General features: G+C 51.5%; 5 protein-coding genes across 5 annotated transcripts; 1 reads left to right on the top strand and 4 right to left on the bottom strand.

Moving 5' to 3' along the window:
• Positions 1–13: 13 nt before the first annotated feature.
• J4E78_005655 (uncharacterized protein) lies at positions 14–3004 on the bottom strand (the record flags this gene model as incomplete). Its single annotated transcript, XM_049366272.1, has 7 exons — positions 14–624; positions 681–1032; positions 1570–1608; positions 1665–2453; positions 2523–2622; positions 2825–2856; positions 2996–3004. The coding sequence occupies 7 exons, from the start codon at positions 3002–3004 to the stop codon at positions 14–16; spliced, it is 1932 nt and encodes a 643-aa protein (XP_049221998.1).
• Positions 3005–7182: 4178 nt separating this feature from the next.
• J4E78_005654 (uncharacterized protein) lies at positions 7183–10877 on the bottom strand (the record flags this gene model as incomplete). The annotated part of the gene is made up of 2 exons (XM_049366271.1): positions 7183–7956; positions 8010–10877. The coding sequence occupies 2 exons, from the start codon at positions 10875–10877 to the stop codon at positions 7183–7185; spliced, it is 3642 nt and encodes a 1213-aa protein (XP_049221997.1).
• Positions 10878–14074: 3197 nt separating this feature from the next.
• Positions 14075–15094, top strand: J4E78_005653 (uncharacterized protein; the record flags this gene model as incomplete). Its single annotated transcript, XM_049366270.1, has 1 exon — positions 14075–15094. One exon carries the CDS (start codon positions 14075–14077, stop codon positions 15092–15094), a length of 1020 nt encoding a protein of 339 aa, XP_049221996.1.
• A 3018-nt stretch (positions 15095–18112) lies between these two features.
• Positions 18113–19856, bottom strand: J4E78_005652 (uncharacterized protein; the record flags this gene model as incomplete). Its single annotated transcript, XM_049366269.1, has 2 exons — positions 18113–19808; positions 19852–19856. 2 exons carry the CDS (start codon positions 19854–19856, stop codon positions 18113–18115), a joined length of 1701 nt encoding a protein of 566 aa, XP_049221995.1.
• A 1638-nt stretch (positions 19857–21494) lies between these two features.
• J4E78_005651 (uncharacterized protein) lies at positions 21495–23303 on the bottom strand (the record flags this gene model as incomplete). The annotated part of the gene is made up of 3 exons (XM_049366268.1): positions 21495–22432; positions 22497–23204; positions 23267–23303. The coding sequence occupies 3 exons, from the start codon at positions 23301–23303 to the stop codon at positions 21495–21497; spliced, it is 1683 nt and encodes a 560-aa protein (XP_049221994.1).
• Between the last annotated feature and the right edge of the window lie 366 nt (positions 23304–23669).

Raw genomic sequence — 23669 nt, 5'->3', positions numbered from 1 at the left:
GCGAGCGAGACGATCAAGAAGAGCCCTGTATGTCTTCCTGCTCAGCGAGACCGCTCTGCTGCATCTGTTGATGCATTTGTTGCTGCATTTGCTGTTGCATGAGTTGCTGCTGTGACATGTTCATCGCGGAAGGATTGAAGTTCAGATGACTCAAGGGCGCTGACTGCCACCACAGCTGTTGCATATCGACAAGAGGTACGCCTTGATCAAAGTTCGTCATGAAGGGGTTTCCGAAAGCGAAAGACGTTGGTTGTTGTTCTGGCAGAGGGTACGGAAGTAGCGGGTCCATGAAGTGATCCTGGGAAAGCGGGGGTGGGAAATTTGGCGGCATTTCCTCCCAGGAGGTTGACTGCGGTGCAGATCGTGTAGGCTTTGCGGGCCGAGAAGTCCATCCAGTATCGTCGGCAATCAACTCCTTGACTTGCTCCCGAAGAGCAGGCGCACAAGTGTTCAAAATCTTGTAGACGACATCATGAGCCCGAGCAGCGACTGGGTCACTTACTTTCATAGCACGAAGCCAGCGTATCATCTTCTTGATGCACGTCAGGATGTCGTCTCTCTCATCCTTTAGATGTTTGCCCTCATAGGCCATCTCCAGCAGCAGCACGGCTACTGATTGCATGACTAGTGGAAAGAACGTCAGCTCTTGTTAGACTTTTCTCATATCATGATAAACTTACTGAGATGAACCACATCCCACCACGGTCCTTGCGAGTAAATGAACTGTGTATCTGGCTGTTCAGGGAACAGCATCGTCATGTTTCGAGCTGACTCGACGCATGTCTCTGCTGACTCGGCGTTGAAGTTCATGGATTTGGAACTCTCTGTTGCTATTCTTCGCTCTATTCGACAGAGGCAGGGCCGCGTGATGAGCACTTTCGTACTCCAGTAGTAGATTCTGAGTAGAAAACGTTCGCGGTTGAGCTCGGGTCGTTGGGTGAAGTTACTCGGACGGATGTCATCAGATGGTAACGCTGTCTTGACCCAGTCCTCTAGTTCCTTGAGCAGCTCCGTAATTTTCGTCTGTACGTACTATAGATATAGTAGTCAGCAGAATGTCCTATACACAAACAAGAATCATTTGTCGGCGACTACACGGTCGGATTGGAAGGATGGTACACATACCTCCCAAGATTGGACTGCGGTCCGGGGCGAATATAGGCTGAGAAGGACCTTTTGTGAAATGATGGTCAAGGTGACATATGTATGCAGATAGTGGCTTCCATCCGCATCGCGTTGGCCTGAGTCAGAGGCAGCGCTACTTCCAACAGTCTGAGGTGAGCTGTAGTTTGTGCGGACGCGAGAGTGTCGTCGCGCCCCAGTTGTGTCTCGCGTTGGAGATCCAGGTTCGTACTGTGGCAATGTTACAGTGCAATCCTCGTTTCCAATGACCGGAGGCCGACCAGTGATGGAGGAAACGAGGCACTCGACTGAGTGCAAACACCACCACGTCTTCACCAACGGCTCTCTCCTAGAGTCGTTCATCGAATCGTCCTCGTTACGCAGGTGTAAACCGAGTGCCAAGGCGAGTCTGACGGAGAGCCCGCTCATGATCCAGGCTCTACTCACGTGTCCGATCACAAGGAAGTAGAACGCCAATGTTCCTGTCTAGTGTTCAAGATGTTAGGTACATTGAGGAGGCTTGAATGGAGATGGACACTTACTGCTTGAACCCTGCCCAGACTGGGGGCTGCCAGGAACGATATAGTATCCTTCAGTCCCAAGAGTTGAACAGCTCGTGTCATGTATACGAGATGGTCTCTCTCATCGCCTCGCCATTCGGCACCAATGAGATGAGAGTATTTGGCGCCAATAGCGAAAAGTAGGTTCATGGTCGCACGCCATTGTGGGGGGATTTGATACGGATTTCTGTACCTGAGAGATTGAATGTAGCGTCGAAATTGGTCTTCGAAGTTAGCGGGCATGAGAGGAAATGTGCCGTGTACAGTTTCCAGATAGCAATCAAAGAGCTTTTCAGCGATGTCTGGGCCAGGCATCTCGTTTGGATCTACAGCGATATCGACCTCAATATCATCGCCGTCCAGGTAGAAAGTCGCGTCCGTTATGTGTTGCATCGAGCCCGGTCTAGCATTCTGTCTTCGTTCATGCAAAGCTTCGGATCGTTCGTCAATAGCTGCCAAACTTGCGCCTGGAGGGCCGTATCGCTGCCCTTGAGGGTCTGAGTTGCCACGTTCTGCTTGACGCTGAACACTTCGTAGCCATTGCACCTCCGAGTTTTGGCCCATGTAGCCGGTCTCTCTCGACTCGTGGCTGCGCATCAAATCCTCATCAAGGAAGTCGAGATCTTCGTTGGAGCCGACGGATGCAGTCACGAGGGCCTCTCCGTGATTGCCATCCCCTGGCTCTTTTCTCTGCGCCGATTGCTCGCGTGGCCTTTTTCCCAGAGTCCTGACGGATTGTAAGGAATCCAGGGAAACAAGATCATCCTCAACCTGGAGAAGTAAGGTCAGCAGTAGCCTTGTCACACTCTCAGGCAACGAGATAACTGACGGAATACATACATCATGTAATGTCTGCTTGATGGCCTTTTTGTCTGCTTCATCGACCCGGTCTTCTAGTTCTTTTAGGAGATTAACGAGGTTCTTGTTCAACCTCATGGCCCTGTAAAGTCAGCATGTAAGTCGAATGTTGGATGGTTAATCTAAACATACTCTCCAAGACGATCCCGACGTGCTGGATCGTACACACAAACTAAGTTGTTGCGTTCACAGTTGGCGCAACGCGGATGATCACCCGAACACCTGACTTCTGGAGCGGGATTATCAGCAGGAACGATTAAATACGGAGGGATGCGGCTGTTTACTTCGTCTGCGGCACGTTTTGCATGCCCTTGCACTAGAGAAACGAGTTAGTTCACAACGTGTACTAATGTAGGCTAGAGTCACTGACACTCTTTCCTCTTTCTCGTATCTTTCTGCATTCTCGTTGCCCTGCTGCGGCGGCGCTGGCGCCTTTTGGATCGCGATCTTCCTACCCTGTCCATCACTGGACTGCCCGAGCGGGACTCGTTGCATAGCACAGGCCGACGGTGATTGGAAATCAGTACAGGATCGCACTGCCAGTGCAGATGCAGCTCGCAGGGGAGCGACTTCAGTCACGTGTTGGGTTCCGGCCAAGGTCTCCGTGGGCCTGGTTGTTCTGGGAGCGATGAGGGGAAACGGATCTGCCAGGACGGCCTGAGGCGCGAAGGGTGGTAATCCACGGTAAAGGAACAGTTACGGGACTGTGTGGCTTGATGTCTCAAGACAAGACAATAGGCAGGCACGCATATGCGAATTGTAACGAATCGTTGTTTGGTGGTTGTGGTAGTGGTGGTGCTGGGGAGAAACGCACCCTTCAGAGGATTGATAGGCGGCTGTTCACCCACCAATCATAGTCCTCTACATTAGTTCACTGTCCGAAGCAGCGTTGTGCTGTGGCTTCAAGTTGAGTGGATATAGTCGGATGCGTTTAGCAGTGGCCCATTATACAGGCCTGCGGCAAATCATGAACAGGTTTCGCCTCGTCGGGATCGGGATCGAAGGCAGGGCGGCGACTCCCCGCGGAAGTTGCCTGCCAGATCGCATGGCATCCACAGCTGTCAATTCTCTGCAGCGCGGAAAGAAAATGAAGCAAGAAAAACTACAGCATGTGCAGGGCTAGCGAAGAATGGCGAACGCGTTTGGGTTGTCGTGCTATTTGAATATGCCTAGGTAGCCAACACGCCGTTGAGCCGTACGCGCGATGCAGGTCGCGTACGTCATTCCTAGCAAGGAACTGGCTCCTACCTCGCTTCTTTGCTGTTGAGAGTTCAGATAAACCACCTGTACACATTGAGGGATCAATGTAAATAACGGATACTCACATATCTTTTGTTGATGATGTGTCTCCAGCGACGACACCCCATATCTTTTGGGTGGCTCCCAGGCATCAGTTTTCGTAACACGAGCCGATTTATCTTCTGCGTGAATGCAAAGGGACAGAAGTGTACGGTTGTGTTTCCGCGAACATGCTAATCCCGCCAGCACATACCTAGGTAGCCGTAAAGAGCAGCACGTGTTTCACCCGAGGCAACTCCGTCTTCGCGAGCTTGGGACACCCATCTAATCCGCACACGCTGCAGCATCTTTCTCGCAACTTTACTCTGAAAACGAATGTCTGACATAATTTGATTGCGCGCGCTGACAAGGGACATCTACTTCAGCTCAAGGGTTCCGGGGAACTTGTAGATGCGGGTTGCGCTATCCCGAATCTGGAAGCTTCTGCTAGCTTGCTGTTTTCCGTTAGCATGTGATGGAACTTCCCGATATCGCTTCACCCCGTGGAAACTTCAGGCAGCACCGTCAGTACATGCATTATCTCCCTCTTTGCTCTTGAAACTTCTCCCAGCACTCTAAATGCCTGCAAGAACCAACTCGTGTGTAACCTGTCGCAAGAAACGCATCAAATGCGATGCGACAGTCCCCAAATGTCTTATGTGCATTCGCACCGGTCACGACTGCCCCGGACTACCAGATGGTCCCGTCTTCGTAGACATGACGAACATTGCTAAACACGGAATGAGAAAGCGCAAGTCGAGACTAACAAGCAAGAGCGCGGAATCGTCTACGCTGAGCTGGGTGCATTATGACCAAGTGTTGTCGTATCAGATTTCGCAAAGAGCAGTGGTGACCGAGGCATTTTATGCTCACTTTATGGCTCACTTCACATCCGAGGGCGAAAGCAAAGACATTCGGAATCAACGTACTTGGCTGCATAGCTTGCCTGTTCTGACCACAGATGGCACAAATGAGGCACTGACAACGGCTGCACAGGCTACGGCATCTGCCTACTGCGCTGTAGAAAGCGGAAATATGGCACTTATACAGCACTCATGGAAGATGTACGGAGAAGCCCTACGGGCGCACAGTCGATTCGTCTCCCGTCCACATACCAAGCAAGAAATCACGATACATATGGTGTCTACGAGCGTTCTGTTCAGTTTATTTGAAGCTATGCAATCTACCAACGCCGCAGCCTATTGTTCTCACGTTTTCGGAGCTGTTCGGATGCTCGAATTTACTACACCAAAACAATGCTCACAAGGGGCGTTGTGTCAGATCTTCTGTAAGTTTCCTCATGCGATAAAGCCTAGCTGTATTTGCTGTGGTCGTCATTGTATTGTTCGTGGAGGAGAAGATGATGTACCCTTTCAGACTGTATCCCACGCCCTGTCTGAAACTCAAGAGGGCAGTCTCTTTCGTACGGGAGAAACACGTAACGCGCGCTAACGCTGTACTTCTTTTGCAGATCATCTCCGGACTCAATTGACATTCATCAATCTGACCGGAAATAGCAAAAGGATACCTTTCCAAATACAAGGCATTTTGTACGGGCCATTGAGATACGTTGAGTTACCTCGGTTTCAGACGCTTATGGGCTATGTATCCGACCTGGTGGACATCTATGTCGCGCGGAAGACCGGCGCATCGCGACCAGAATTTGGCCTCGATGCTTACACCGTGCTTGGGAGCAATATTGAGGCGCTTTGGCTTGAGTATATGAACGATGCAGTGGATACGGATAAGTTGCTGTTCTGGGAGGACACTTCGACCGAAACTCGGCACTTTCGCGACGCCTTCACTGCTCTCGTCGTGGCATACTTCAGCGTTGCTCGCATCCTTCTCAGCCTCATTACGCCACGACTTCCAGATGGCTTTCCGACCCCATCCGATGATTACACATCTATACTGCTGGCCTCGCAGTACTTGCAGACTCATACAGTTGGGTGCGCATACATGCGCATGGCCACGCCTCTGCTGCTAGTTGCACTGCATTCCCCTGAACCTAGCCAGCGCAATCAAGCTACCGCTTACTTCGAAGGCTGGACGCAGAGGTCCATGTCGGGCGTTAGCACACTTGCACTAGAGACGATACGTCGAAACCACGTCTACGAGCGTGACCGGACGCGCGAACAGTGGCAAAATTCGGCGTTAATCAATACCTAGATGCAGCTATTCAGCCACAAGTACCAGTGATCACGATGCGAGAGATGTGTTGTCGTCGGACAAAAGCACCAAGCCGCTACCCGAACTGCCGGAATAAACCCGTCAGCGCTAAATACGGCTAGCTCGTGGATACCCCTCTCGCGATCCCCTTAGTAAACCCCGATTCTCGACACGAATTCCTCTTTTCGAAGCGCATAGGCCAAGCCCCTCAGCTGTGTAGATGCAACGATGTACAGCGAAGAACCCGATCTCGAGACGAACTCTTCCAGCACGAAACCCACACTTTGCTCGAACTTGCCTGTTCGCGACACCGATCAATGCCAGTATATGGCATGATTTGCAATATGCGAGGCAGGAGGCAGGGTCTAGAAGAGACGATGCGGCTTTGATAATCAATAGATCGGGTACCGTCGCCGTGTGTAGAGACACAACATCGGAAGGAAGAGCGAGCACGTCGCTGTTTGGCTGTAATTTGTTCGAGCGTGCGGCAGTTGGCTCACCTTCGCCTCGGATTATGGTCAGGAGGAGAACAAAATCGGGGGGAAATTGATTTGAGCAGACTTCCAGTCGGATTTGCTTTTCTTGACTCAAACTCCAGTGCCAAGGCTGCGCGCTGGTTGTCAGGCGAACTTCACAGGCTACGATAGAGGCTTGTAGACAGCAGCTTACATCCATAATGATGTTTTGTTTCCATTGTGCGTCCAGTGGGCAGGTGCCGTACGCCCCATTTTGACAAGTCGATCACGTTGCTGCTACCAGAGAAGCTGCCCCAGCCCTCGTATCAATCGTTGAAATGAGTATATGAGAGCAAGTGGGTATCATCAAGGAGTCGTTCAAATCTACTATAGCTCTCTACCAATACCCAAAAGGTTGAGAATCAAGCTTTCTTCTTGCTGCTGTGTCCAAGGTCAAGATGTAGTAAAAGCGCCTTTTCAACCAGACTGGCAAACTCGCGGTACATTACACTGCACAAAACACAGATTGGAGTAGAGTTACGGACTTCAGGAAATAAAGACAGAAGAATCATAGCTGACTAGTCCTACGAACACGTTCCCAGTCCAGTCGCCATAATCGCACACATGAAAATCGTGAATTGACACAAAACAAGCGCACCCTCCTCTTGCGTAAAAGACTCATACAGTTCCATAGTACACTTCCTTCATCGACTTGCATAATGCTTGTGCTGATACCCATATTAAGCCTTCTGCATACCTTCGACAAACTCAAGCGCCGCTTCTCTATCAACAACATCGATGCTACTCGTCTTATTCGTGTAGGTAACACCATAGCATCGATCCGCCACGTGTACCATCTCAGGCCTGAAAGTCGTGCAGATAAACTGACCACCTCCATCCGCGTTCTTTCCACCATGACCACTCAATCGCTCCAGCATCTGCGCAACAGCAGTTCGATACTGCGCGTCGAGATTGGCATCGATTTCGTCAAAGAGGTAGAACGGCGCGGGATCGCACTTTTGGATAGCAAAGATGAGGGCGAGCGCGCAGAGCGACTTTTGGCCTCCAGAGAGCTGGCCGATCTTTTGCTGCTCGTCGTGCTTGCTGTTGAAGGATACAGCGATGCTCACACCTGTGTACTCTTCGACCTTGCTCTTCTTCCCCTGGGTCTCTTGTTCCTCCATATCCTCGTCGTCAGAGATGTCTCCACGTGCGTCACGGTCCGACTTGCGGTTGATGATGAGGCGACCGCGGCCGATGGGAACAAGTTGCTGGAAAACTTCGCCGAAAGCTGCGGCGACTTGCTTGAAGGTACGGGCGATGGCCTCATCTTTGCGCTGGTCTAGCACATCGATGAGATTCTCGATGGATTTGCGTGATGTGTCCAGTTCGGCGCGGCGTTCTGTTAGGGTCCGTCGCTGGCGCGTAAAGTTCTCGTAATGTTCGAATGCTTTCTTGTTGACGTGGGCAAAGCTCTTGAGCGCTTGGTTGGCCTTGGTGAGTTCTTTGGTAACCTTGTGGTAATGTCAGCTGTGTGCAGATTTGAAGAGGCGAAAGTGAAGCTTACCTTTGTGGTGTCCCATCGAGTGTATTTCCGATTGACATCTTCAGGAAGGGTACCCAGATCACGGATATCCCGCTTGACTTCCGCTAGTCGGTCTGTGTAACGACTACGATCGGAGTCCTTCTTGGACATGGCCTGCTCTTGCCTAGCCATAGCCTTTGCCAATTGCCTATTGCTAGCTTCCTTTTCGTTTCTTGAGTTCTCCAGCTCGCTCAACTGGGCCCGGATGTCTTCAATCTGGGCGTCGATTTCTTGGATCTGTTGGTCGAGGTCCGCAATGGTTTGATTGACAGCATCTAGAGCTCGTTCACATTCTCGTAAACGCGTCGACTGGCCCGTAGACCCGCCTGCGCCGCCCTGTTGTGATAGGATGTTATCAAGCTCTGGCTGGAGATTTTCCGTGAGATCGAGCTCAGCCTCGTCCTTTTGGGATTCTAGCATGGCGCGCTCTTCCTTGGCTCGTGCGAATTGCCGCTTCAAGTCTTGTACAGTGCTTCGAAGTGTGATCAACATTTGCTCCTCATCGTTAGACAGCGCTTTCTCAAACTTGGAAGCAATCTCAGCCTCCCAGTCACTCTGTTGTGCGCCGAGCTGATTGATTGTTGACTGAAGTGCTGAAGCGGTCATCCTCTTTCTAGCAAGGCTGTCCTGTATGTCTCGAAGGGTTCTTTGCTTCATTCGTACTTCTTCCCGCATAGGCGCATAGCTGTTTTCGCCCTTGTCCTTCTCGTATTCCCGCCGTCGAACCTCGCTGAGTGCCGCAGTGAGCTGTTGACGCTTTTGCTCAAGTTCGGTGGCAATATCTCGCTTCCGCTGCTGCAGCTCATCATATTGTGTGCGGATCTCGGCCAATGTTTGGTAAGCCCGAATCTTTGACTTGGACGGGTCGTGGTAACCTCCTCGGTATTGACCCTTGCGCGAAGCGTTATCTCCGTCAAGAGTGTACGCACGAACGTTGTATTGCTTTGCGTTCTTCTTGCACGCAGTCAAGTCAGGGCAGACAACGATCTTGCCGAACACATGTCTGAATGCATCCTCGAATCTTTCATCGTACCTCAACTTTGGCAAAAGTGGCTGCATGTCCCCTGTCGCAGGAAGGTTCATGTCATGAGCCCGGATGCGATTAAGGGGAATAAAAGTAATACGTCCGCCCTTGTCTTTGATGAGCCGATCAATCAGCTTACTGGAGACTTCATCGTTATCCACGACAACGTTAAAGAGCGCACCCTCAGCTGCTGCTTCGGTCACGGCTCTGTAGTCGTTGTTGACATCGAGTAGGTCTGCAATGGTACCATGCACCCCCTCTAGCCCCCCCTCTTTTTGGTATCTACGGAGAGACTCCAGACCACGACTAGTGCCATGATCAAGCAGTCGAGAGAACGTGCTTTCTGCTTTTCGAAGCTCGGCTTGCGAGTTTGTAAGTTGAGTATTGACCCTGTTTTCTTCTCGGTAGAGGTTCGTCTGCTCGTCGTGTACCGCTTTGTAGGCATCCTTTGCTTGCTCGACTTTGGCTGAAAGGTTGACACTAGCGTCTCCTTCGCTCTCAATGGTTGATCGTAGTTCAGCGATCTCGGTTTCAAGACGCTCAACGTCGCTCTCCAGTTGAGTAATCTCTTCATTAGTCTGCATTAGAACAGCCTTGCGACGGCTAAGGTCAGCATTGCACTCTTCGATTTGAGCGCGCAATGCATCGTCTCGTTGTCGTTTGGTTGTAAAGAAAGCTGTCCGACCCTGCTTCTCCTCGAGACGCTTCTGTTGGCCTTCAGCTTCTAGCAACTGTGACCTGACGGCTTCTTCCTCTTCTTTCTTTGCGTTGTATTGGGGTATCAGCTTCTTGAGTTCGGTCTCTCGTGCGCGTATCTGTTGTTGGAGCGACTTCGTTTGTGTATCCCGCGACTTCTTCGTTCGTTGGGCGGCCGACTGGTTATCCTGCAACGATTTGAGCTCGAGCTCGATCTTGGCCTTCTCCAGTGTCGCTGACTTGCGTTCTTGTTCAGACTGCACGCGATCTTCCCGCAGAACGTCCAAGTCGCCTCTTCGCCTGTTGATATCCATGTCGATTTGCGCGATGTCGGCCTCGGTCTGTACAAATGCTGCCTCGTCGGCCTCCTTCATCTCACGACCCTGGTTCTCCATATGGTCGATCTTCTCAATCAAGGCTTCTAGGTCAGCCTCCTCCCGGGACTTCAAAATGTACATCAACGACCGGCGCTCCTTGTCGTTCCGGCTCCACGCTTCCAATTCCTCCTTCTCGCCCTCGAGTTCGTTTAGACGCCCGTTGATGGAGTCGATTACACCATCGACAGCTCCGCATTTGTTTTCGGTCTCGGACAGAAGCTTGAGACTGTTGGCGCGTCGCTCTTCGTAGACGTTGGAGCCGGAGATCTCTTTCAGCAGCTTCAAGCGCTCAGAGTCTTTCATGTTGGTAAGCGCGGTGACACGACCTTGCGGGACGATGTAGTAGGGGTTCGATCGCGAGAAGCCAGCGGATTCGAGGATCTGCATGACTTCGGATTTGGTAGCGTTCTTGCGGTTGACTGAATACTCGTCCTTCTTTGCGCCGATGGTACGGCGGAGAAAGAACTCGGGTTTGCCAGTCTGGAAGCGGTCTTCGGTGTTGTCGAAGCATACCTCGACATATGCTGACATGACTGCTGAGCCGGATCCTTCGTGTAGCAGCGCCTGACGCTCTTCACGACCCAAGTTGTGGTAATCGTCGCCTAGCACAAAGCGCACGGCGGCGAAGAAGTTACTCTTTCCCGATCCATTACGGCCAACGACAACATTGCAATTGGGCGAGAAGGGCTCGATTTGCATCTGCTCCTTGTAGCTCTTGAAACCCTGAATCGTGATCTGCTTGATGTACCCCATGGCGGCGGTTGAGCGCAATCGCGATGCGCGAGTGGTCGGACTGAGTGATGTGTGCGGTCGCGCGTTCGACGTGTATGCGATTGTGATGGCGCTTTTCAGGACATAGCGGGGTCGTGGTTGTGGTCGTGAGCGAGCGTGTTTTCCTACTGTTGCGCCGACGACGCGATGCGCGTCGCGCTTTCCCGCCAAGACACGCTAACCCAATTGCATCAACGAGGAGCCACGTGATACAATGGTGGAAACCTCCCGAGGTCGTCCAATGATGTGTATTAGCTTCCCTATCGTGAAACCGCTCCGCTGAACGTGGATATCAAAGGAGGACAGGGTAAGATGGATCAAGGCATTCTCCCGGCGCTGATAGCACAGCGAGGAACGTGTTGGACACTCCCGAGGTCTATTCGAGCAGCTTCATTGCCTTTTTTCTATTGGCACCACAGTGTTTCAGGTATCGCCTCCCGCTGAGCGTTGGATTATTGCCTTCATTTCCCAATAGACATGCACTTTTCGAACAACTGCACATGGGCAACGACGCGAGTAAATACGGTGGTTGCATCTTAAACATGGAATCCTTGGCTCGAGTATCTCCTTCAAAAGAGTCGCTGTCGCTAGTAACCTTGGAATAGTGCGAGTTTAACAGTGGTATACATGACATGTGAAGGTCGAAGTTCTCGACAGCGTCACATAATGATGAACACTAACGAAAGCTGTTCTCGGGGTGCAGCGCGTTATCAAAACATTATTAGGCGCGTCAAGCACGTCGGACCAAGCGTCCACGTTGTACGAAGGCTTCGTGGGGTGTCACAAGGTGACAGAGGCATGAGAGGTCTCCCGGCAAATAGCGTATCATTACAACTTGTGACGGTAATCGATACCTTGGCTTTTCGTTGGGCATTGAGTGAGTGACGATTTGAGTAATCGTTTAATTCGACTTTCGGGTTGATACAGATGCCCACATTTTTAGACTTTACAGCGATGCTGGGGTATATCATGTAGAGCTACTTAGGGCAACGAATGGGATTACGCATTTTGGCTATCATCGTGGAGGGCCTGAATTGATCAAGAGGCCCCTCCTATAGGTTGCGGTACTGTTCAGCGAAGAGATCTAGGCAAGACGTGAGCTCACTGTGAGCAAGCGGCGTCGAGATGCATGCCAACGAGTGAGGATGTGAGGATAGTGAAGGAAGCGGGATTTGATTGTGATTGGCACATGGAGCTAAGGCGCGATGATGCAAGGTGTGCAAGGTTGGGGCGGGGTCTGATCGGATTTCAAAGCAAAAAGATGGGATTTCGCAATTTTCCCATGTTGGGCAGCCAACTTTTCGATGCGCCACTCTGCAACCCTGTCTGTAGGACCGGGCGGCGAAACTCGTCTGGGCCAACAGGCTTGCACTTTGTGATCGACAGAATACATGGGTTGTGGAGCATCGTGGCCTGCCGTTATCGTGCGCTACGGTCTGGGCTGATTCCAGCTGTCTACCGCTGTGCCTTGGTACACACTAGCACCGTTGCGGGAGCATTTGCGTTGGAGGCGACAATGGTGACGAATGCACTTTGGGACAGAGGAGCAACGGCAGATGTACAAGCAGTACTCCTACTCGGAGACAGCTATCGTCGAATGTAGATGTGATGGAGTAGAATGCAGAGTCGTCGGTGATTGGGTGGGATCATGTTTCCAGGTGATTGCCATGAACGGTCCCATGTGGAGCTATAGCGTGACGGTTGGCCCAGCTCTCAGCCCGGACGTGTTCCGCGGAGCGAGCCGTTACAACGTCATAGGCCTCGCTCCACTCTCGCATGGCGGAGACCGCTCGGAGTAGCGCAAACGAGGTTCGCAGCCAATCGAAGGCGGCGAAAGCTGTCTACCATTGTGTCGAGCTAGGTGCCTGGTCAGTAGTTTGGGCTGAGAAAACTGGGATGGCTAAACAAGTGGACTGTCCCGCTTTGGTCATGGCGGAACTGCAACTAGGTGTCTAATTTAGGTTGTTTAACTTATAATTTAATGTATTTAGTGTAGTAGTAAAGGTAGCTATACTATAAGTGCGAATTCTATAATACTATAGTTACTTATTTCTAGAGTATAAATTTTTGCGTAAGTAGTACTTAAAATTCTTTTATAATACTCTAAATATTATCTTTATTATAAAAAATATATAGCTAATTTATATACTTACTAATAATTTAACTAGCTTTATATATAAAAAATATATATTAGCTACTTTATTTTAGAACTTAGTTTAGTTATAAAATAAGATACTTAAGTATATTACTATTTATTATAATACTAGCTTACCTAATTAGAGAGAATACTAATAAAAGCTAGAAGTCTTAATTTATAAGTAAGCTAAAGCTTAGTTTCTTTTTATATATTTTATAGTAACTACTCTAGTAGAAGTTTATATCTTTATAAAGTAAAAATATAAAGCTTTTACTTACTTCTATAACTTTATAATTATTACTATTAGTAATAATATAATAATTCTCTTAATTAACTTTTAACTAAAAGTACTAAGTAACTCTAGCTAGAAGCTATATAATAACGCTATAAAAAAAATTTTACTAAAATTATAACTAAAGCTATAAAAGTAAAGAATACTTTTCTATAATAGAGAATAATTAGTTTATAATAGTAGTAGAAATACTCTAGAAGTAGACAAATTAATTAGTGTAATCCTAATGCCTAACACTATACCGTAATGCTAGACACTAGAGGCTAGAACTGCAAAAGCGCATGTTGTAAAGACGCAAATTCAGACGGGCTCCAGTAGTGGCAGCAGCTGGCAGGGCGCGGCAGGCCATCGCGATCGAGCATAACAGACGCTAGAGGCCGAGATCCTCGAGCTGGCGTGCGGGCTAGGTAGCGATTGCCTCTTCATCGTCGATCGGGAAGGCGCACTACGTAACGCACCGCAGAACCCACCAATCGCACGGTCCCCAGGCCTGCCCCTGCTCGTTAGAATCGCTTTCCTCAGTTCCGCATGCTGCCAAAGCCCCCATTGTTTGAAATCCCATGCCAGGCGATCTTTGCTCCCGCGGCTCTCTTCCTTCTTCCCTCACAACTGCCCTGGCCCGCTGCTTCTTGCCTTGATCACATAAGCTCTGTCGGACCCTCCTGCCCATATAAGGAACCTCCCGCCTCAGGCCTGCGCACCATACCTTCCGTGCCCCCACCACACCAACAACAAACAACGTCGTCCACCATGACAGCAATCCAACAGCAACCACAGTTTGAGTGGGCTGGCGACGCTTTCACAGCCATGAACAGCCTCAATGGCCCCTCCCAGCAGGACAAGTGGGCAAACGCCTTCAGCAATCCCACCTCAATGCCTCCCCAGCAAGCCTTCTCCATTCCACCCTCGCTGCTTACACATGCCACCATGGAGCGCTACGGCCAAGTCACCCCGCCTGAGGAGCCCTCGCCAGCACACGCCCCTCGGGACGCTCGGAACGAGCGCGAGACGTCCATTCCTGTCGAGCAACTCCGCAACGAGACTGTCTTTTGGCCCAAGCAGGAAGCCTCTCCTCAGATGCCGCCTGCAAAGCGACGACGCACCAGCCGCCAGGACTCGGCCAATCAAGACGCGGTTGCCGGCTCTCTGCCTAGCGTCCCCGTTGTGCAACAACAGGATAACGCCGACGGCAACCCTCAGCCGCCGAAGCGCAAGCGGGGCAGGCCCAAGTCGCAGCCACAGATGGTCGAGGCCTACACTGCCGACGGTTACCCTTTTCAAGTATCGTCCGCTCGCCAGACGCACCTCGAGAAGAACCGTGTAGCTGCCCACAAGTGCAGGCAGCGCAAGAAGGAGTACATCGGCAGCCTCGAGGGACGCGCTCGCGAATTCTCCGCAAAGAACAAGATGCTCAAGGAGAATGTTGCACTTTTACGCGAAGAAGTCCTCGACCTGAAGAACGAAGTTCTACGCCACGCTGGCTGCGGCTTCTGGGCTGTCGACGAGTATCTAGCGCGGTGCGCCGGCGGCCTTCTCGGCATGGACGCCCCTGCACCTGGTATGCCTGGCCACCACGCAACACCACGACATAGCCACAGTAACCAGAGCCCCCATATGCAGAACTCCAATATGCAGAGCCCCGGATTCTCCAACCAACACGCACGACAGCAGAGCATGGTTTCCATGAGCTCCGCCGATGTCGACGATTTCCATGGGCTCGAGCTCCTCAAGGACTTTACCGACGAAGACATGGACGACATGGAGGCTTAGGAAGCCAACTTGCACATTCTCGCCACCAAGGCTTTCCAGTATTGATGCATTTAACATCGCTCTGCCTTGACCTTTGATATGCAATGTGGGCTGCTGGCTTGTCCTTGTTTCTCACTTCTTCCAACGATTTCACGATACCCCTGGGCTTTGCCTTTCTCTGAGCAACCAAAAGCTTCTTTTCTTTTTCTACATTGCTACAATGACCAGCTTGCCTGATATTGCCTGCTGCAGTGGCCACGATTTCGACGACATGGCGTTTGAGCGGTTGACGGGATTGGTGTCCCATCTCGTACGAGTGTACTGCCTAGATTCTACAAAGTATAAAAACGGAAAGGCGATTACTGCATATCTTCCTCAGGTAGTCATTTCAATATGAATGAGCATATTCAGCAACACAATGACCTCTCCCCAGTGATCCACCGTACTCTCATTCCGTTCAGCTCAATCGATCCAGGTTCCGATAACGCGGACCCTGCTACTCCACGGACGTCGTTGGGATCGCGCCTCGCTTACCGACTTTGTCTAGCAATCCCCACATCCTGTCACACGTCAGTCAGCCCCAGACGGGTATCACACAGCATGCGATACTCTCATTGGCTCACGGAAAGAATGCCCGGATTGAAGCTATCTTGGTCCCGAGGTATAGGACAGCTGTTTAACACCCGCGGAATTCAACAGTTCGCACGCCAAAATAGCGTTTCTGCCGGCCATCACGATTGATACGAATAGCCTACCACATGACAATTCGGCCCTTCTTAACGGCGCGGTCTTCCCCGCCGTAGGACTGTCCAGAAACAGACATACAAGCAGCTAGCATAGCAGTGATGCGCTTACAGCTACCCATTCCAGGTACGCGGTGGGTCAACTCGCTACTCTGGCCCCATCAGTGACGTTCGAAGCCGAGCACGCTAGATCTTCAGCTCGCGTAGAGTTTTGATGGTTTACCACATATGGGATGCTACGATGTGCTGAGCTATGAGTCGTCTGTCATACTCGCCGGGGAATAAGACCCACTGCTGCAGATGTCGTTCAGAGCAGAGTACCTGAGTGGGATACGACAGGTGTGTGCAGAGGTAGGAAAGCCTGTATGCCTTCGTACGCGTATCCGCAGTAGCATTCCCGGAAATTACCTACGTAATTTTACATAGCAAGAATGATTATGCATATTTTGAGCGGCATGAAGAAGCTCCAACATTCTTGCTTCGCGAGCTTCACAAGTTTTCTGTACCTTCATTAGCTACGGACGAGTTTGCCTATCGCTTAGCATACGACACCCTGTTCATGCGAGGTGAAGATCCGGGTTCCTCCATCCTCTCTCCTCCTGGTTAGCGTACTCAGAATTCCGCATCTTTCACCCTTGACACCGTCGTCTCCAGCTGACGACGGGGTCCCGTTATTGCGTCATATCAGCCGATTCTACCACGCCTAAGTTGCATTGCTGCTTCCCGTTCACAGGGATCCCACTCTTGGCCAAAAAAAGGAAGGAATAGACTGACGGAAGATTTTGCCGCGAAGACGCCTCGCTTGATTAGTATACGTGAGGGATTGTGAAGTAATGGGACGGGACAGGATACTGCAGATAAGCGAATCGAAGTAGATTCCTCCTTCGATCATTTCTTGGGAGGCAGGGAAGCCTGCGGGGTTGGAGGATATCGTAAGCCTCGTTGCGAAACCATTACTTGACGTCTCTTGACGTCTCCGCGACTCCGCACGACGACGAAGACGAAATTCTCTGCTCGACAGTGACGACCTTGCATTGACTACCCCTTGTCAGACTTCAATAAGCATGTCTGTCACTTTACATGTGTACGCGAAGTCCGTCGATCGTCTACAAAAGGCAACCCATCTCCCATTGGCCAGGGAGCACTTTTCCGGCGCGACCTCGGACAGGCCGTCCAGGGCCTCCACTATCCCACGAGGCATGCAGCTTGCAGGCAAGAAATCTCAATTCGGTTCTTCTTACGTATATTCGCCTCCGCAACAGGAATCTCGCATGGCAGTATCTCGGTAGATAGCAGATGAAGATGAGCATCCGTAACCCGCAGGTGGATACATCGAGTGAGTGGAGATACATAACGTCATAAGGCTGAAGGGATCCCACACAACACCAGATTCTTCTCTGCCTCCAAGCAAGGAAGGGGACGCGACTTTCACCGTTGAATGCCAATCTCACAGTTCTCTGGGGAAAGCGCCAACGGGCTGCGCGGTGGCGAAACGGTCGGTACGTGGTTACTTGTTCTGGAAGGGAACGTTGGAACGATTCGAAGCGGGCTCTTGGGCCGTGGGCCATAGGATCATGGCTGACATTGCGCTTGGGTGCTGTACCCGCACTTTGTGAATTGCTGGGATAAGTTCTTCTACTATTGTAAATGGTAGATCTACTGTACATCAAGTGCTTTCATGTAGACTCGTCTGGGCAGTGCAAAGTTGCATTCGTCGCGCAAGCATTGCGATCCTGACAAAGTGCTAGTTTGTCCATGTTGGTACCTAGGTATCTTTGACATCCCTCTACGTCTCGATTCCACACACGACATGGAAACTACACTGCCACGCTCGTACCAGATCCAGACACTGGCTACACAAAAAGGCTGGGCTCATGCTTCAGAGCAGGCTGATTCCACCCAACTCCTCTCTCTGCTCTGTTTCTCCGCGCACACACGCGCTCTTGTACTGCATATACAGTAGCGTACATTCCATCTAGACCATGACCGCCAGCACTCTAGCCGGCGTCCAATAGCTCCTACCAGAGAAAAGCAAGTGCGCGTGAAGCAAAAACGTCCATATGGAGCAACTTGTTGGCAAAGTGTTGATGGCAGTGGAGACTTTGCCCGGTGCGATACAGACGTGTCCGTGAGATTGGCGGTCATGGCTAGCGGGTCCGGGGGTGTAGTGGTACCTGTTTGACTCGTTTCGTGAGATTCTGTGCTGTAGAAGGTGACGCTGGCGTCCACATAGATGGGCATGATTGAATGAGATGTCGTTCGTACGAGATGGTTGCTTTCGTGACATGTATAGAATCTACTGGGTCAAAGGCGTCTTGAAAACTAGCGCGACATGGTCGTCACCCGCCGTGACGACTGTGTCGCCATCTCCTTGTACAAAGGCCATGATACCTCCGCCTTCACCACCTCCCCGGTGTCCCTTCCACTCGCCTACAAGGCCCTTTCCAGCCGCAGCCGTTCCACCTCGTGCATCCCATCGCTTCAAAACACCGTCGTATCCCACACTGGTCAACAGCCAACCTCCGGGGCCTTCCTTGGCAACGAAGTCGAGCTTAACGACAGCTTGTGGTGACTCGTCATCGGCGTGTGCGTCTTCTATCCGCCTTCGGACGGCGAAGCGGTGTGCGGTGTCGAAGAGGGTGATGGAGCCGTCGACGTTGCCGGCGGCCATGAGTGTAAGTGGTGCGGAGGAGAAGCTCATGCACTCGACGTTGTCGCTTCCAGCTTGGAGACTCGCCAAGATCTGGCCAGCTTGGCCAGCTGACGAAGCACCGCCTTTGGCGCCAGCCTGCTTGCCTCCTCCAGCTTTGTTCTTTGCGCCTCCGCCGCTCGATGATGTAGATGCTTGCGCGGGCGCAGCGAGAGAAAGACGGGGGAGTCCGACGATGCGGATTTGGCCTTCGGGACCACCGACTGCGACGAAAGCGCCCGATGGCGGGATGCCGACTGAGTATAGTCCGCCCTCAACGCGGAAACGCTCGTCCAGGCCTGTCAGGCCTACCACGGCCTGCGAATCGGTAGTCGCGGTGAGACCTTGTGATGCGGCATCGCCGAATACATCCCACACGTATAGACTCGAGTCTTCGGAGATGGTAGCGAGGAGAGAGCCGTCGGGCGACCATGTGCCGGCAGTGCAGGTCTCGGTATGGAGGTAGTATGCTTGTAGGACCTGTAGCTCGTTGTTCTTCTCTGTGCTGATCTGGTACACCCACACTGAACCGTCGTTGGCTCCAAGTGCGACGACGTTGGGGTGGTCGGGCGACGGGTTGGGGATGATCCAGTTGATCTCCTCGACCTCCTGTGCCTCTGCCAGGAACTTCCACTTCTTGCCGTCGGGGACGCCCTGCCAGACGCGCAGTTTTCCGTCCAAGCCAGCTGTCGCGACGAATTGTCCCTTCGGCTGAGTGAATGTGATGGCGTTGACCGAGTCCTTGTGTCCGTCTAGTGTGAAGATGCTCTTCAGGCCCTCGCGCTCCGTGGGCTGTCCGTCGCTGCTCGGTTGCGCCGCTGCCGCCGAAGACGCGTCGATGATGTAGCCGACATCGTCGCCGCCTCCTGTCGCGATGATCTCGTGGTGTACGGGGTGTTGCGCTATGCAGAAAATGCTGTCCTTGTGCTCGTCAAAATGCGCGACCGAGTCGTTTTGGAGGTTGATCTCCATCTCCATCTCTTGGCGGCCCTCGTCACCCTCGTCGTCTGAGTCCATGGGCACGTCGCCATCGTCCTCCACAATCTCTTCCGCCTCCTCGGCGTCTAGGGTGTTGTCCACATCATGTACGTCGATGTCGTCCTCGTCGTGCTGGGGCTGGTTGGGCGTGGGGTTCGTGATGGCCATGTTGTTGGCTTTTTGATTCGATTTTTGAAATGTGTGAGAGATCTGGGTACAGGAAAGCGCGCACTGCTGTTTGCGCGAAGTTATATGACGGGGCGCAGTTCGTTGCTTAGAAATGTAAAATTGCACCTTCTTCGAGTAACTTTTCTGATCCAAGACCCTGTCGGAGGGGCACAAATGCCGACCCCACCACGCCCTCACACGTCATTTGTCATCCGTGTCCTTCGCGGTATGGGACACACATCCGCAAGCTATTTCTCTTGGGTGGTAAGCAGCGTCGCCACTACCGTCTATGCTTTACCAGATCCTTCCTCTTCCATAGTTGAGCAGCTGCTTCACACGCACAGACAAATCACCTGACCGTCTCCTCTCCGAGCCTTTCCAAAAGCTGAGCTAAACGCTCGTCGACCTTTGCGGATGCTTTACGCATATCTGCAGCTTCCTGGAACAGTACCAATAGCTCTCTCCGCGTATCTTCGTCGTGTATACCGCTTTTGCGTCCCGCATTCCCGCTCGACGACTCTGTGATAACTTTCAGCGATGTTGTGCTTTCCACATCCGGGTCAATATGGGTTGGAATAGACGCAGTAGTAGTAGCTCTCTCCACATCTGTGTCTGGGGGCCTTTGTGTTGGAGTGCCTTTCATTGCGCCTCTCATCGCCCTGTGCATCTGGACAGCTCTGATACACAAGTCTGCAAAGCCTTCCAGCGCTGAAGTATACCGGTGTGGGTCCGTGGTAATATGCTTCCGAAGCCATTCGCGTTCGCTAACATAAGTTTGATCTGCGACTACAGCTCGTGATAAAGCGTACACGAGATAGCAAACGATCAATCCGGCAATGTATGTGATGAACACAGCACGGCTGCCTGTCACACCAGCTTGCTCATCAAGATTTCGTGTCCAGACATATCCAAGATACACCCCCAACCCTATGAGGAAAGCGTTTAGAGATGAAGATAGAAGCATGTTGGGGGCTGACATGTTCAACACCGCAGCGGCAGAAGGCATGTCCGGGTGAGTCCCGAGCAGGAACTGAACGTTGCCTTCACGGACTGATCCTGAGCCTAGAATCCACCTTTTCACTTGTTCGGCTCTCAAGCACCTCCCTAGGGTGCGATACTGGCTTGTCGCATAATATACAGCCATGATGGATGAGACGAGGCTGAAGGTGAAAAACGCCCTTGCGATCCAATGTGCGCGACTCAGATCGTTCAAAGAGAGTGCGGTGATCGCTACTTGGGCGAGAATCGTGCTCTGTCGTTATCATATCAGTACAATGTACTTGTATATCTCGATTATTTAGACTTACGGCGACTGCAATAATATTGCTGTCGTCCTGAGCTGATCTCTTGAAGTCCATGGCCTCGGAGTCTCTGGTGCTACCCAATATCTGGACCTGGACTCTCCATACCTCGCGACTTCCAAACACGCAAACAATTAATCCAGATAACCCATAGTTGTCAAGGAAAAAAGCAACACTCCTGAAAGTACGAGCGCTGTTAAGCAAGAGCAACAGGGGGATGGCCGCAACGAGGATGACTTTATCCATTTCACTTCTAGTCACGTCTCTGTGGTACTGCGCTGATATCGAAGAATCATGGCCTTCAGAGTAGACTGGAAATATTATGTTGTGATCGACAAAAAATAATGATCAAGGTCAAGCAAGTTGAGGGGGGGAAGGGGGGGTAGGTACCTATGAATGCGCATGGGGTCCGTGCGGGGCTGAGTGCGGAACGTGGGCGGCGTCCAGCTGTTGTCCTCAACGATTTCAGAGCGGAATACTAGCACGTGGTTTTTACGAGTATGCCATGAGTACTTCCAAAGTGATATGAACTTCGATATGAACTACAGCTTCGCTCGCGTCTCGTCTTTAACAACAAGCCCAAACTTCCCGCTCTTCTCCTTGTCCCTCAGCACTCTCCTCAGAATCTTACCGGAAGGACTCTTCGGAATCTCATTGATGAACTCCACTTCCTTAACCCATTTGTACCTGACCTTCTTCTCCTTAACATACTCGATGATGTCTTTCCCTGCTGCAGTACTTTCTTCCGTTCCTGGCTTCAACACAACGTACGCCTTCGGCAGCTCACCAGAGTAATCGTCCTTCACGCTCATCACTGCGACATCTTCAACTTTGGGATGACCTAGGAGCAAGTCTTCCAACTCAGCCGGTGCGACACCAATGCCCTTTACTTTGATGAGTTCCTTGATACGATCGGAGATGTGAATCATGCCCTCTTCATCGATGGCACCGCGATCCCCAGTATGAAGGAAGCCGTCTGCATCGAAAGTGTCGCGAGTAGCTTTCTCATTGTTGAGGTAGCCCATGACGACTTGTGGCCCACGAGCGAGAACTTCGCCATCCTCTCCAACGTCGCCTTCCGTGCCATCATCTTTGATGATCTTGACTTCGGTCGAAGCTACGATCGCACCACCAGAGTGAGCGTACTTGTATGAGAACTTCGAAGGCGGGTGCGCAGTAATGCATGAACAAGACTCAGTCATCCCGTAGCCTTGTTTGAACCCGGTGTTGGGAAACTTCTTCTGGAGCTGCTGAATAATCTCTTCCGAGAGTGGCGCGGCGCCCGACGAAAAGCGTGTGACATGGCTGAGGTCGTACTTGTCAACCAACGGGTCGCGCACGAGTCTGATAAGGATCGGTGGTACCAATAGAAGCTCACTAAGCTTGTACTCAACAATGACATCCAACATCTTTTCCATAGTAAACTGCGGAAGCATGACAACCTCGGCATTTAGCAGGACTGGCAGATGCATCTGATGGACTGTAGAGGTAGAGGTACGAAGTCAGTATATGTCTCACATACACTTCGTACAGTCAAAACTTACCTAGACCAGTGATGTGGAACAGAGGCAGTACGGCCATGATCTTTTTCTGGGTTTCAGGCGTGATCTGCTGTACCTGAAGACATTGCGCTATGACATTCTGGTGACTGATCATCACAGCCTTTGGCAATCCAGTCGTTCCAGAGGAGAAAGACAGGAAACCGCAAACGTCCTTGTTCTTCTTGCCAGGAGGCAGCTTGAATGCGGAGGTCTGCCCGGAGTCGCCATACGACTCTCCCATGCGAATTAGATCCTGAACGGTGGTATATCCAGGTAACTCGCCCTCCAGTAAGAACACGTTGGACTGCGGTAGTCCTGCAGCCTTTGCGCTCGCAGCTGCGATGTCCATACTTCCGGGCGTAGTCATCAAGAACTTTGCATCGGCGGTCTTCAGCGCAAATGTCATCTCTTCAACGTTGTATGCTGGACTAGCACCGCTGATCTTCGCTCCTACGCGAAGTCCAGCAAACATGGCCACCGGGTACCACACAGTATTCTGGCTGAACAGCGCCACTGTCTCGCCTTCTTTGAGGCCATACTTCTTGACCAGCGCAGTAGATATATAGGTGGAGTATTTCTTCACATCGGCCCAGTCTACACGCTCCTTCGTGATCGCGTTTTGGAACCCAGCTAGTTCGTTCGGTGGGTATTTGTTGATAGGCGAGTAGGCGGAGTCAAAGAGCCAGTCCCAGTCCGTCAATTCGGTTGGTACTATAGCGGTCGGTATCAATGATAATGCATTGGCATAGTAGATTCCACTTTTGACAACTTACGATCGATAGGCGGTTGCCTGGACTTGAAGATTACCATATTGATGCAATTGGCTCAGCAATGGATCGGAAACAGCACGCGGCTTATAACCGGATATACCAATGCGAGGAGAGCAGCACTGCAGAGTCGTGGAACACGATCAGGTACAGAAAGTGACGGGTCAAGAAGCGAGTGACCATAGATGGACTGTCTCCATGCCTTCTAATAGGCGACTGCCACCATCCTTCCTCGGCGCGCTCATCTCCATCGGATTCGCAGCGCTCGAGTCGCTCATGGAGCGGGGATAAGGTGCAAGGCGGGGAAGGAGCAGCTACCGAACTATCTGAAAGCGGTTAAGATCGGCAGTCCTTCTGACGTTATCTCGGGTGACATCCGAGCCAGGGTGTGTAAGAGCCGCTTCATTGC

Source organism: Alternaria triticimaculans (assembly GCF_023758025.1).
Source record: "Alternaria triticimaculans strain BMP 0046 chromosome Unknown scaffold_7, whole genome shotgun sequence".
NCBI lineage: Eukaryota > Fungi > Ascomycota > Dothideomycetes > Pleosporales > Pleosporaceae > Alternaria > Alternaria triticimaculans.
This window is presented reverse-complemented; position numbering and strand designations above follow the sequence as displayed.